Raw genomic sequence first — 15,895 nt, 5'->3', positions numbered from 1 at the left:
TACCAACGTTAAAAAACACTTTCTTTTAGGGTGTATTACAAACAGTGGGCCAACATTGGGCCAACATCAACATTCCTCCTTCCTTTGGAAGTAAAGTGAATGGAAGTTGCTAACGTTGGACCAACGTTGGGCCAACATAGGAATTCTGTCATGGTCGAGAAGGTTGGCATGGTGACATTGGTCCAACGTTGGCCCAACGTTGTTCCCCCAACGCCAACCATACAACCTTTTGCCAATGTTGGCCCAACATAGTCTTGCTATCTGGGTGAATGAGCCGCAATGCATTGTGGGCTACTACAAGTACCCAGCTATGTTGAAAATAAGGGGCAACTTGAATTGTCCCTCGGAAACTTATTTTCAATTCTTTTTTAGATTTGTGAAAGAAATTTTTAATATGATGTATAATCTTTCATTTCTATGCTCGCATTTACAAAATTTGCATTATGAAGCCTTCTATGAACTTAAAATACACCGGCCTAAACCATTGTTCAAAGAGACGTAAGACTGTGCTATCTAATAAGGCAACATAATATAATGGCAACACTTAATGATATAATATTTAGATAAAGTATAAATGGAATATGTCTGTCTACATAATTCAACAAGTTATGATATAAAGCATACAATGTATTGTAAATTCAAAGCAATATGGCGACCACTTCCGGCTGTCACCTCCGCCCAATACATTTAAAGAATTCACAAAAAAAAAAATATCGAGCATAAAAATACACCTAAAGTTGCCTTATTAGAAAACTTATGAGTCCTGTAAATTGTAGCGTTATGACGTTGGTGAAGTACGAGGACTAGCTGAGTGAGCTTACGATCCAGATGGGACAAATACAATCAAGCTTTCTGAGGTTTATCATCGCCTTTCCATTAGTTCCGGGACTACAGCCCCAGGAAGCGATCGGACGATTGATGTACCTAAGCTGAAGCTTTTGATGTTGAGATTCAGATAAGTCGATCTGAAAGGAGTTAGAACTTAGAGTTCGTGATTGTGGCAAACGTAGATATAAAGGACTGTGCAAGTGAACTTTACAGGGCAACAATATAAATTATAATCAGATATAATTTTATAAAGAAACATTTAGTCTGTCAGTCTGTCTGTCAAGTTATAAGGTTTATTGATTTTTTTCCCCGTACAATTATATGTGAAAGAGAGGTGTGAAAGTGCGTGTGAATGTTAGTGTGATTTTGTAAATATTTTTTTCTTTCATTTTGTAAATAAATTTCGTTAATTGGAACTGTCTTGAGTGTTATTTGGAGATAGCCTGGCTCAACCACGTTACACAGATTCAATGAAAAATCATATAATAGAAAGTATACTCTTCAAAAAAGAAACTCATAATAGTAACAATACCCTGAAAAATATGAAATAGTTTGTCATACAATTTCTTTAGGATGGATATGATCATTCGGTAAATGCGTTATTTTCAAAGCAATTCCTACAGGCAGAAAAGGACTTAGTCTATCAAAATCTGGGATTCTCGATATTTTGATTCTTGGTATATTTGAAAATTGACGCTATTGTTGCATCTGAATGTTGTATATTTCAAAAAGGAAATAGTACACTGAAAACAAGACATTAGTATTCATTAGCATGGAACACCTCATGTTCGTCAAATATATGAAAGACCACGCGTGACATCTGCAGCACAGGATCGCTTTTAAATTATTAAGTGGATCACGTGATTTTAATGAACATTTCACAATGACGTCATATACAGCATTAGGTATCCCTAAACTGCGTAGAACATCTAACAAGATCGTTTGTAGTTGACTACATAAATTAATGCTAGAATTATTGCCGGAGGATTATTTAAGCCAATGTTCTGATTTCACAACACCCCAAATATCGACTTCAAAGATCTTATATCAACAGAGTTTGGCCAAAACAACACCGCTGACCATTTTGGTTTAGCTACGAGTCCAGCATCTGTATTGCATCTGTATTGCAAAGTCTGTTGTAAGTTTAAGAGTGCATAAGCTTCGTAATGAACGTTTTACAGAAAACTGCCTCAAGGACATTGATAATTTTTGTGATGGCTGTGTACTGATATGGTTAACGGTATTACATAAAAGAAAGATTGATTTGGTTCATATTCAAACGACTTATATTGAAAAAAATACTCTATTGATGTTCTACCATCACAATTTTCCAATATTGAAGCATCGATTGGCATGATTTGCCAAAGAGAATCGCATCCCAAGACTCTGGTTGACCAAATTAAATTTAGAGTGGGAGAGTATTCCTAAACAGTTTTATTACACACACTTGCCTCCATTAAATACCTTTTTAGGCTATCATTTGTAGAGAGGGGTATACTTGATAATGATCTTTCATGACCTTGAACTGTCTATAATTTTAAATTTCTTGCGTACTTATGACATTAATATTGTAGATCTTTTGTTAAAAACACATTTTTCTATTATCATTTCGTCATTTCACTAAATAATGTTTATGTTCAAATGTGTCACTTTAATAGAACAATGCGTATCTTTTCTGGAAGAGTATATATTAGACTACGAACTATTTTTAAAATCCTTTATAAATAACAATGACACAGCTGTTCGTGATTTAATGACCTGCTTTATCAATCGTCTACCGGTACGTAAACGATAGGGCGCATGGCCTAGGCACCTGATCCCACCTCTGGGATTTTTCGGGGTAAGTATTTAAGCCTTTTTCAATTTGTTTTGTTTAAAGTTTCAATGAAATTGATCACTGTTCGTTATCTTCTCTACTTGTCATTGATTTAAACATATCTCAAAAAGAATGTCATGCAGCTTCATTCTAATTAAACGTACCCATTTTACAGATAATATGTAAAGTTGTGTTTCCATTTTTCTTCTTTTGATTTATTTTTATCCCATTTTCGATGAGAAATTCTGCAACTTTGTAGTTTCTTTTCTCTACGTGATGAAACAAAAATGAAATAGTACCATTTCGTGGGTCATCTAAAGCAGCACCTTTTGATAATAAAAGTTTAGCATCTTCAACCACAGCTTCTTCGGAAGAGTAGTCTTCTAATAAAACTCTTTTTAAGAGATTTGTGTCAAGTTCACTTTCAAGGGTTTTCAGGGGTATTGAACCGTCCACAAATGCAAGTATTTGATCTAAAAAAAAAGAGTTTAATATATTTATATACATATTCATAATGCACAATTCGGCATTGAACAAGTTAAACCGTTACTATGACAAAATACAGTCAGCAAAACAGAAAAAAATAACACATGGACAGAAGCATATGGAATGAATTTACCCTTCCAAAAATAATTTGTACTTTTAATCAAATTTTACTGTTCGTATGCATAGTGTACACCTCTGCTTCCATGTTGTGACGAGGCTTGAATCTGAGTTACCAGAGGATGATTTCAATAAATTTCATTTTTTTTTTTTTTTGCTAATTCATAATGATCTAACCTTGAAAAAAAAGCGTTGCCTTTTATTGTAAAAAAGAATTCTCGCCAAATACTTCTTTGCAAGGCCGGAATTAAAAATATCTTTGTTTCCCCTAACCCGACCCTGAATTCTCAAGTCGGGTCGGTAGGTAGGTGAACAATTTTATTTTATGACAGCAACTTTGAAAATACGTTCCAATTTAGTTATAGACAATCAATGAACTTTCTGAGGGCCATCAGATTTGCAGTGTTTCTAGAGCATTTTGCTTTAGAGATAAGAAGTGTCTAATTCAGGTCCAAAATACCAATAAGGAACGTTGAAAACAGTCTTTCAAAAAGAACCATAAAACTTATGTCCAGTCCCGCTAAAGTTGATGGCTCAAAAAAGATCCCTTACTCCTTAATGGCAAAAAAGTGCTGAGTACGTCCTAATTTGGAGCAATGAGGAAATGTTCAAATGTCGTCCAAACAAATTTCGAAGGGATTAAAAGCACTCACATGAAGAGGCCAAGACACCTCCGAAACACTCTTAATTAGTCGTGGTAAATTTTACTATCAAATTGTTTCAAGAGTGAAGAATTCTAGTTAGCTAAAGGCATAAGATTGAGACGTCGCCGTTGTTTTATTAAGAATTTTTTCTCAGTAATCACATCTTGGCGCGATTTTCTTCAACAAATCACAGTAGAACAATGTCGGCCGTTCTGCTGAAAACTGATTTTGATGAAACTGTATTTTATGAAACTTAGTTAACAATAAAAAAAAATAATTGAATCTTCTTATTTAAAAAATCTTTTCAGTCGGTGCGATTTAATTGGGTCGGTCGCGTTAGGGGAAACAAAGGTATTTTGTATTTTGGCCCAAGTTGAAATTGGCCCAGTGATTCGTTAGAAAAGGTCAAAAATGTGAAAAGTTAATGGACAAAAAGAAAAGAAGCACCCCTGACCCAAGGTCCACACATTTCACAATTTTGGAAAAGGCACCCTTGTTTATAAAAAAAAATGTTTCATTAATACCAAGGAGCAGATTTCAAACAATTAATTCATTTGCAGCATATGAGACCCCCCTACATGGTACCTCTGACCCAGGGGCCTTGAAAGTCACAATTCTGGAAGAAGGAGGGCCCTTGCTTATCATAGCAATATAGGTAGTTCATATGCTTAATATCCAGGAGCAGAGGATATTTAATATCTTTACTATATGATGAATAAAGCCCCATAACAACACCAGAACTCCCCGCCTTTGTGCCATAAAATTCACAGTTTTAAAAGAGGAATTCTTGCTCATCATAACTATGTACTTAGTTAGTTTATTAAATACCCAGGAGCAGAGAAGACGATTTTCAAAGAATTAATGTATTTTCATTATATAATCAATAGAGCCCCGCGCTAACACCAGAACACCTCTTCCTGGGGCCATAAAATTCACGATTTTGAAAGCAGAATTGTTGTTCATCATAACTATGTACGTAGTAGGTTTAATACCCATGCCAGGAGCAGAAAAGACGTTTTCAAAGAAATAATGTATTTTCACTATATAAAACTATATAATCAATAGAGCCCCGTCCTAACATCATAAAACCTGATCCTGGGGCCATAAAATTCACAATTTTGGAAGAGGCATTTTTGCTCATCATCACTTATGTACGTAGTTTATTTGATACCCAGGAGCAGAGAAGACGACTTTCAAAGAATTAATGTATTTTCACTATATATTTAATCATGAAGAATTTTTCACTCATATGGAGACGCCACCACTTGCCGTTGGAGTTGAAAAGAGGTAAGTTCACTTACTCCATGAAGGATATGGAGATAGCGAACAGTATTCAATATCAAAGTCCATAAAACAATACAAAATAGGAGCAGAGCAAACACGGACCTCCGAAACATCAGAGGTGGGATCATGTGCCATGGAGGAGTGAGCATCCCCCGCTGACCGGTCACACTCGCCGTGTGCTCCTTGTCATCATCGGGAAATAACGGAAAAATCCGTCGTCAATTCAGTGTATAAATAATGGACTAACAATTAGTATGAAAAACGTCTGTCAGCATTTGACTTAATGAGAACCCTTAATCCTTGGGCCATAAAACTCACAATTTTGAAAGAGGCATTCTAGCTTATTATAACTATGTATTCAGTTAGTTTGTTTAATACCCAGAAGCAGAGAAGACGATTTTCAAAGAATTTCTGCATTTTCACTATAAATTCTATATAGCCTGGCCCTACACCAGAATCCCTGACCACAGGGCTAAAAAAATTCACAATTTTGAAAGAGGCATTCTTGCTCACCATATAATGTGCTTGTTAATTTATTTAATATTCAGGAACAGAGAAGACGATTTTCGAAGACTTAATGCATTTTTAAAGATACGAGTATGAAATTCTTGATCACTAAAGGTGGTCTGTGAGGTTGCCACAGGAGTAGTCCCCCAATTATTAATCAAATAATGAAAAGTCATTGACTCTCATATCGCCTAGTAATGATGTATTTGATATATAAATGTGTTAAATGACATTGTACTTTACTAAAAAAATATGGCATATTAATGTCAAATCTAAGCAAAAATGGTGCGCAGTGCATAGCTTGAAATAGGTTTTCGGACAAGAAGGCCATTCAAGGGTCTTTTTTAATACCAAGACATTTGTCAATCCCATTCTTTTTAGAAATAATGGCAAACTATATACATGTACACTAATACCGATCCGGCTTATTTGCAACTCACAAGTAAAAATTAACAAGTGTTGCGTTAGCAATTTTTGTCTTTTGTGTACTTGCTTTAATTAAGGTTTGGAATCTGAAACATATTTAAGACATTTGAACAATTATTACACGGTATTAGTTTAATATCCAAGGGGATACTTGTACAACAGAACACTTTTAATTAACCAGATTTCATTGAAGAGACTAGCTTTACTCTTTGCATGGGAAAATAAATCAGTAAAATACTATGTCTCATAAAATGGTTTATTTTATAATCCAAGCTTTTTTTTAAACATTGAAATTCGCATAGTTAAATTAAAAATTGTAATTATTAGTGTATGCTGTATGTTGATCGCAGATGAATATCCATGAAAAAGTTACCTTAATTGTTGTTTTAAAAGGATATTTTTTCGTTAAAATTTCTTTTAGTAACAAGAGCAAGATATTTTCTTTCAAAAATGGATAAATAAATTAAGTATCTAAGTATCACAGTATTGTCTACTTAAACCAAGACTTAATAAATCAGACCAAGACTATATTAGAAGTAAAATTTTGACAGAATTCAAAGAAATTTCTATTAAAGTAACTTTCAGTTCATTAATATTGCAATTTACTAGTAAATTAAACAAAATCAAAGGTTAAAAACACTTCTCACAAATTTACATTTACTTTACATTTGTAAACCAGTATATTAGTATGGTGGCATATTTCTGGCCCCTACATGCAAGATCAATATGTCAGCATGTCTGCATGCAAGAAAATTATGTGAAAATGAAAGTTACCGATCTTACAAAATTGATTGAATATTGTTTAATAAAAATTTTCACTCAATTGGAGACGCCATCACTAGCCGGTGCAGAGCTACAATTTCTGTCCTATACTCGGCAATCAGGGCCATTGAGCAGGGGGGGGGTCTTTTTCGTGCCAGAACCTACAGCGACAAGGGACCTCGGTGTATGCAGTCTCATCTGAAGGACCGGTCTCCACGTCCCACAGTAGGATTCGAAGCCGCGACGTAATGATCAACTGCTTACTTCGCGATTCTAAAGCAGACATTCTAACCACTGCGCCATGCGGGCGACGCAAACTTATTACAGAAAATAATTTTGATATACATGTAGATAAATCTATTTACTAATGCCATTGTCTAATATCATACATGTAAGATGCAACATACATGTAATTCATCGTCGGAAACCCACGGGTGATCTCGTCTTAACTTATCACCCGTGGGCAAACTCGCTGAAATATTGCCGTAAAATATGCTAATTTGTTGTTTTTAGTCAACCAATCAGAAAGTTGGAACTCTTCAATTTTAAAAATACGTTTATTACTTTGCTATTTATGGTAAGTGCGCAGTTTGATTTAAAACAATGAAACTCAATTCGTACAGGTCACTGACATTAGTATACGCCAGATATTATGAAGGAGTACCTCTTTTTAACTGCAAAATGCACCGGTGAGTGGATTTATCAGCTGTGTTAACTACGGAATGAGTTTTTAATGTTTTTGGCAATGCCGAACATGCCTGAACTGTGATTCGTTGTTTTGCATCGCCAATCTGTGATGCGGCCAATCAAATGGCCCATGCATATTTAATTACATACGACGATTTTTCGGCGAGTTTGCTCACGGGTGATAAGTAAAGACGAGATCACCCGTGGGTTTCCGACGAAGCATGTAATTATGTTGATATGAAACTTATTTATGTCAACATGCACTGCCATTATGTAGGCATGTAACTTCATTATGTCAACATGCAAATTATGTATAATTTATCAACATGCGAATTATATTTTAAAACTCAAGATATTTATGTCAAATGCAAGATAATACGTCAGACGTCATCATACATATCTCGCATGTTGAGATAATAAACTCGATCGCAAATAAACGTATTTATCTATCTTGCATGTTGACATAAATAAGTTTCATGTCTTCCTTATACTGCTGCATCATATATGTATGATGCCAGATACAGTCGAAAGCTAGTAATTTTACCAATATTTAAATTATATTTTTTACAATAAGAGGGGTAACTTGCATAAAATCATATTTATTTTGCATATAGGCATTATTATCATGTTGCATGTTTTCATGATCAGCTGATGATCATTAATATATCTTGCATGTAGGGGGTAGAAATGGTTTGCCACCATATATCAAGGGTAGGATGGTACATTTTCTTCTACATCAATATGTGTTTTATACATATGTGACACAATATGATCCATATCAGGATGAGGTTTTACGTTACATTTCGATATTGATTTAAATTATAAATTTTTTCTTAATATCTGAGTATAAAAAAGGACAAGAATAAAATACCTAAGTTGTTGCAACTTTGGAGAGCAGATTTTCCATTACATCCTTTTGCAATATCAGCGCCTGCTTGTATTAGGGATTTTATCGCTTCTCTCTTGCCTCCATTTTCTATGACAAATCCAAGCACTGATAATCCACTTGTGTAGTGGATTTCGTTAGGGTTAGCACCGCGAGCTAGAAACTCTGGAATTAGCGAAGGACATCGCCTAGCAGCAAGACAAAATGTTGAAATCCATAAGTACTTTGGGTTATTTAGCCGTACTGAACCAGAAATATCAACTCCTGATCGGAGCAAAACTTCTGCATTTTTAGTTAAACCATGTTTAAGAGCCATATGTATAGGTCGTTGACAGTGGCGCCAAACTTCGTTTTTATTTGCACCATGGTCTACAAGTATTTGTATCATGTCATGATAACCACTTTGTTCGCTTGCCCAGTGAATTGCCTTTTTAGACGAATGGTATCCAAGGTTCACATCCGCCCCAAGCTTGCAGAGCATTGAGGCTAACTCGCATCTGTTTTCAACAACAGCCTTCAATACTTCTGTTGACCCGTTTTTTCGAAATCGATTGATATTAAATCTTCCTTGGAGAAGAAGGAGTTCAATAACTTTTTTCCCTTCCTCTGGATCATTCTTCCAGAATTCTATTGCGTAAAAGAGGGCATCATAGCCATCTTCTGATAGAGTATGAAGGTAAAACACATCCTGGCACTCGCCCAGAATAAATTGAATAGCCTCCAGGTTTCTCTTTTTGCAGGCATAATGAAAAAGATTTAAACCATCTAGTTTGTTCGACCACAGACTTCCGCCATACTTAACTAGTATTATCAAAATTTCCCCCGAGTTTCTAGCACTGCAGGCAAGATGAAGTAATGGTGTCCCTTTTCGGGCTCCGTAATATGGTTTTTCAAAAACACTGTTCATATTAAAGTTCGTTGGAAGAGACATGCATATCTCTGTAACTTTTTCAATGGTTCCATCTTTAACTGCATCAATCAGTTTTTTCTGTAACACTTCATTGTCCCCATCTGAGTCGCACGAGGCGACGTTTCGATCCATGTTATCCCGTTAACTAATGATCAAATCCGGAAGTATTTTTTAACAACGTAGTATGAGTGGTTAAGGTAACTCAAACAAGCCTTATTTCGCAGAACAGTTCTGAACCGAAATCAAAACCGAAAGTTGACGGGGCAGATGACTAAGTACGAGTAATGATGACAAAGAGCACACATTGTTTAAATGGACGTGAGCTTGATAATTCTTTATCTACATAGTTAATTCGAGATACGATTATGAAGATATGATTATTATTTAAGTAAATGACCCCCACTAGCCCAGCCAAACGAAATTGTTTCTGTCTAATGTGAATTTGATTATTTGCTATTTAATATAAAAATCCTATATAAAAGTGTTTTGTGTTGTCATCTAAATATTATGATGTCCTAAACAAATGAACGACTGTATAAGAATCATTCCTTTAGTGAAAGTTTATACTGAACGTGTATAAGTTGACAGCTGGATGAAGTCTTAAAACAAAATAGTATTGCAATAGTACGGAAGCCCATTTAGGACCTATCAAAATTATTTTTGAATTCGTTATAACGATTTTTAGAATTCGTTATAACGAATTTAATTTGTTATAACAGATTTTTAGAATTCGTTATAACGAATTTAATTTGTTAAAACAGATTTATTGAATTCGTTATAACGAATTTAATTTGGTAAAACAGATTTATTGAATTCATTATAATGAATTCAATTTGTTATAAAAGATTCATTGAATTCGTTATAACGAATTTAATTTGTTAAAACAGATTTATTGAATTTGTTATAACGAATCTAATTTGTTATAACAGATTCATTGCATTCGTTTAACGAATTTAATTTGTTAAAACAGATTTATTGAATTCGTTATAACGAATTTAATCTGTTATTACAGATTTGTTGAATTCGTTCTAATCAAATTCTTGAATTGGTTATAACGAATTCAACAAATCTGTAATAACAGATGAAATTCGTTATAACAAATTCAATAAATCTGTAATAACAAATTAAATTCGTTATAACGAATTCAATAAATTTGTTATAACAAATTAAATTCGTTATAACGAATTCAATAAATCTGTTTTAACAAATTAAATTCGTTATACACCCATTCTCAATATAAGGGCACAAATGCCTCTCTGATTTTTTAAAAAATGAAGTTCAAGATAACAATTTTTCTATCAATTACCTTTGAAAGAAAGTATCTGAAGATTTTGTTTCCAGATTTTTTTCAGCAAATTTTAATACATGGAATAATGACAAGACGATAAAGTAGAGGGTGATTTTATTCAGAAATGTAGCTTGAAATGTACGTTACTCTTTCTTCAATGTCCAAAAAGATATGTCAAAAAAAATGTAGTCATTAAAATCACAATTGGAATATCTCATCTTAACACCAGCACATCCTACCAACTCTGTCAGCAACATATTTTCTCGGCATACGAACGTGCGTTTGATTTTTCCTTTCAAAAAACAAAGGTTACTTTTTGATCCAAATGTATAAAAACATTTTTTATATATATATGCTTTAAATTCTTCTCTCTGTTTTGTTTAGAGCGATCAGTTTGGAATCTTGTCATTTTCTATAGATACTGGAACTTAACATGTACATGTAGTAAAATTCTATTTTGTAGTTACTGTCTTTTTTAACATACATCCATGCCGATTTAGAAAACTACGTAAATATAACGTACATTTCAAGATATATTTCTGTTTAATAAAAAGCTTAAAATTCATCTAAAAATTTCTCGTTTTGTTTCAGTTTATTCCAAAATAGATTCTCTATGTAATCACATTGTGTTATATGTCACAATCACCACTATAAAGACACGATTGCTTCAGAATATGAGTAGGTAACGTACATTTCAAGCTTGTAATAATATATACATTAGTAATAAGAAAATATTGAAAAAAAGTAATTATTGACATAAAAATCATTTAAATGAAGCGTTTTTACGCAGTTATATAAGAAATCATAATGTAACAAACGAGGTTATTTGTCATCAACTACATGAATGTCACGTCACTTCGGTAACGTTCATTTCACATGCATATTATTGGGGAGTCCACTCCACTTCAGTTCATTACCATTCTTTTGTGCTGTTTCGCTGAAATTGACACCGGTCGTAGCCTAGCTACTTCTACCTGTGTGCAAGGGTACAGACAAAAAAAAAAAAAAAAAAAAAAGAGTCAGACGTATTTTGCAATGATCTAACAAATGCTCGTGTTTGGCCATTGAAACTTAACATAAATCTATTCCGAATATATCCATCGACAGTTTTGTTAACAATTTCATTTAGTATGTTGCAACATCGTTTGTCAAAACACAAACATACGTGCTTTTCAGCAGATCTGGAAAAATATAACCCAAAATGCAATGATTCAAACAAAACTGAGTATTGTGTGCCTTTCAGTATTAGAAATGTACGAGACCGTCTTGTGTTCTGGGTTTGTTTGTTTGTTGTTTTTTTTTTTGTTTTTTTTTTTACCATTTATAAGCCTATGCATACCTTGTTTTACATTATCAACAACAATTAAATTAATATTGACGAAAAATCGCATATTAAAAGTAAACAAACTGCAAAAAGGTTGCCAAAGATGAATTTAAGACACTTAGAAATAAATTTTCTAGCATGTGGTAACAAGTCTACCACATTTACGAGGATTGGGGGTGCATTTGGATTTATGTGGTCAGTTGTCAAATGAATTGTTACGATAATTTTGTTTCGCTCGTGTAAACGCAATTCATTGACTAAATGTTAGTTAGAAATACGCAAAATGTACGTTACCATACGCAATATATTGATACTATTTGAACTTGCATATTATAAGAAATGCATCATACAGGTTTCGTATTCAGAAATATATACCAGGTATCAAAATTATATTACATATAATTGACCTTAATATATATTTTTTTTCCTCAGCAGAAACGTTTCTTTTCATTAATTTTGGGATTTAGCCGACCTCCAACCTTTAAAACTTTCCTTTTTGTGTACACATTCGAGTGTGCGAAAGTACGAGAATACATGAAAATTCGTGCGAAATTCACTTAATTCGAATTTTATGGTAACGTACATTTCAGTCACGTACATTTCAAATGATTAATTTTCATGTAAAAAATAATTTTTAATTGTGTTAAGCAAAACGTCTTTGCCAGTTTACGGGATACAAGGGGTTGCTTATTCAAGTCGTCTCATATTTTCTACTTAATATATATTCTTAATGGTAGAATATAGGTAACATATATTTCTTTCTTATCTCTACGATTGAAAATGTCTTTCATTCCGTAAACATATTTATAAAAATTGCTCAAATTGTTCAATTTCATATTACATTATCTAAGTAGGAGTAATTAATCCTTTGAAATTTCAAATTTAGCCCATCAATAAATAAAGGAGAACAAAACTATCAGGTGTATAATCTTTGTGTTTGCTTGTAATGTGGTTGAAATAGAATTAAGCGACAGGGACATTGCACAATAAAAATTATTTATTATCACAAAGAAAATGTATTTATTGTTATAAAAAGAAATATATGTGATACAACGTTTAACTTATCAGAAAATTTTTACTTGAGAATCAAAACTATATATTACACAGAGGGGATTCAGCATAATATTTGCCTCGGCGACAGTAACGTACATTTCAAATAGGCTACTATATTTGAATTTGGAACTCCTTAAATACCCTTTCAGATCGATAATTATATGAATTCTTATTCATTGTTATATGACTATTTATAATGTTGATTTAAAAATTACATCAGTGGTATTTCTTCTAAATGAAAATGAGGCGACATTATTTGAGCCCTTATATTGAGAATGGGTGTATAACGAATTCTAAAAATCTGTTATAACAAATTAAATTCGTTATAACGAATTCTAAAAATCGTTATAACGAATTCAAAAATATTTTGATAGGTCCTAAATGGGCTTCCGTACAATAGTAATACAATATAATAAAATATTTGGTTTTGTCTTTGTTGTTTTGTTTGTTATTATTTTTCAACAATAGTGCTTCGCCCGTTATGCAAATTATCCCATGTCTCCGACTATCGTTCATGTCCTGGCATACTATAATAACTAGACAGTGATTCCTTTTAACCTTTTTTCATCTTTAATCGATTTAAGTTCTTTGAAATACACCTATACATGTTATATTGTTGCAGTCGGTTCCCTGTATCTCAAAGGTGTCATGTCGCATCTTTATACATAATTATTTTATGTTCGCAGCAAAACGTCTGCAGAAAAAAAATCTTTTGAGATTATGTCATACTGAGATAACAGTAACGTTATGATACACAAGAGAATGCTGTACATTAGTCCGAAAATCTTATGTTTTCCAGGCTTTTTCACGATTTTAATATTCTATGTGCCAGGAAAACGTTTTCCTGGCACGTAAAATATGTTAATATGCTATCAATCAGATTGATGAAATCATAATTTTGTTAGATCTATGGTCGATACAACGACATTGTCAGCCAATGCAAAAATGCAATATATCGTAGGGTTAAATGCGGTTTTTTTTACATACCTTAATTTCAAATACCCATGGTTTAGTGACTCTCTTTATGTTAAACTATTGTTAAATATGTTATCTTAATAAAAATGACGATAACTATTTTTTTTTTCGGTTTACAAAAATATGCCCCCGTGTAAAAAAAGAACCATTCGGTGTGGATATGTGGGGGGGGGGGGGGGGGGATAAAAAAGAAATATAGTTTCATGTGGTGAGAAGGTGTCACGCAGTAAGCAGAAAGTAGTTGAAAGTAGGCAGGTGTTATTGTTTAAGGAAAACCATTATATGAAAAACCGCGCATCTAAACATTTGAAAAGTGCATTTTTTATCATTTCAACGTGCGGTTTTTCATTTCGATCAAAATAACACTTAGTTTTCTTTTCCTTCTTCAGTTGCCATTGCATTCATTATTGTTTAATTTGATTTACTTGTAATCTAACAACCAAGCTATATGATAAACGTGATGACTTTAACTTTTCTATCGTCAACTTCCCTTACTTATGCAGCAATATACCTTCATCACCTGCATACGGAGTATTTATATCTCAGTTGATTCGATACGCAAGAGCATGCTCTACGTATGAACAATTTCTTAAACGAGGTAAATTATTGACAAGCAAGTTGATGAAACAAGAATATCAACAGTCTCGTTTAAAGTCATCATTTCGTAAATTCTATGGTCGATACAATGACCTTGTCAGCAAATACAATTTATCATTGAATGAAATGCTGACTGACGTTTTTCATACCAATTGTTAGTCCATTATTTATACACTGAATTGACCACGGATTTTTTCCGTTTTTTCCTGATTATGACAACGAGCACACGGCGGGTGTGACCGGTCGGCAGGGGATGCTCACTCCTCCATGGCACCTGATCCCACCTCTGATGTTTCGGAGGTCCGTGTTTGCTCTGCTCTTATTTTGTATATTTGTTTAATGGACGTTGAGATTGAATACTGTTCGTTATTTCCATATCCTTCCTTACTATTACGTGCAAGTATTCTGCAAAATTGTTAATTGCAATGTTAAGCTTTTCGAAAAATACGCATATATATTTAAACATAATGTAAAAATACATATATTTAAGATAAATTATCTTTGACGAAATTTTAAGTAGAAGTGTAAAAAGTGTAGGTTGAAACGCTAATTTGAGTGGTCGCCACACATCAGTATTACGTGTTATGATATGCACAGGCACACCAAGAAGTCAGAAATCATAGCGTGAAACATATGGAGATAACGAACATTATTCAAGATCAAAAGTCAATAAATAAATACAAAAAAGGAGCAGCACAAACACGGTCCTCCAAAAGGTAAGAAGTGGGATCAGGCGCCATTGAGAACTGAGCATCTCCTTTCGACCGGTCACACCCGTCGTGTGCTCCCTGCCATGATCAAGAAATAACGAAAACATCTGCCATCAATTCAGTGTAAAATAATGGACTAACAGTTAGTATTTTTAAAAAAGTCAGCATTTGACTGCTAACAAGGTATTACAAAATGATGACTTAAAACAAAATTGTGGATATTTTTGTTTCAACAATTTGTTTGTAAATAATTTACTTCGTTTTAGAATTTGTACATACGTAGAGATTGCTCCTGCCTATCGAATCAACTGAGAGAATCAACTCCGTATGTACATGTAGGTGATGAAAAAATATTGCTGCATAAATAAGGGAAGTTGACGATTGTAAACTTAAAGTCATCTCGTTTATCATAGATCTTGGTTGTTAGATTACCACGGACATCTTTCTTAATTAAAATATCTAAATGTGAAACAGATGTAAAATGTAAAACTTGCTACTTGGAAAATTGCTATTTGTTTGGACAGATTTCAATATGTCATCAATAATTACTAATTGAATAAAGATTTAAAAATACGGTGTAAAGGGATATGGCGAA

General features: G+C 33.3%; 1 protein-coding gene across 3 annotated transcripts in view; it reads right to left on the bottom strand.

The window, feature by feature from the left end:
- The window catches only part of LOC134274369 (uncharacterized), a 58,087-nt gene extending 48,536 nt beyond the window's left edge, over nucleotides 1–9,551 (bottom strand). For all 3 annotated transcript variants that reach the window (XM_062756652.1, XM_062756653.1, XM_062756654.1), the window contains exons 1-2: nucleotides 8,429–9,551; nucleotides 2,809–3,117 (exon numbers count right to left, since the gene is read on the bottom strand). In XM_062756652.1, coding sequence (XP_062612636.1) covers nucleotides 2,809–3,117; nucleotides 8,429–9,485 — 1,366 coding nt within the window. In that variant the 5' untranslated portion in view covers nucleotides 9,486–9,551. The remainder of the gene's footprint in view (nucleotides 1–2,808; nucleotides 3,118–8,428) is intronic.
- Between the last annotated feature and the right edge of the window lie 6,344 nt (nucleotides 9,552–15,895).

Source organism: Saccostrea cucullata, unplaced genomic scaffold (genome assembly GCF_032062105.1).
Source record: "Saccostrea cucullata isolate Sc308-1 unplaced genomic scaffold, CSIRO_AGI_Scuc_v1 ctg1238, whole genome shotgun sequence".
In the NCBI taxonomy this organism is placed as follows: domain Eukaryota; kingdom Metazoa; phylum Mollusca; class Bivalvia; order Ostreida; family Ostreidae; genus Saccostrea; species Saccostrea cuccullata.
The sequence above is the reverse complement of the archived record's forward strand: the minus strand, read 5'-3'. Positions and strand labels throughout refer to the sequence as shown.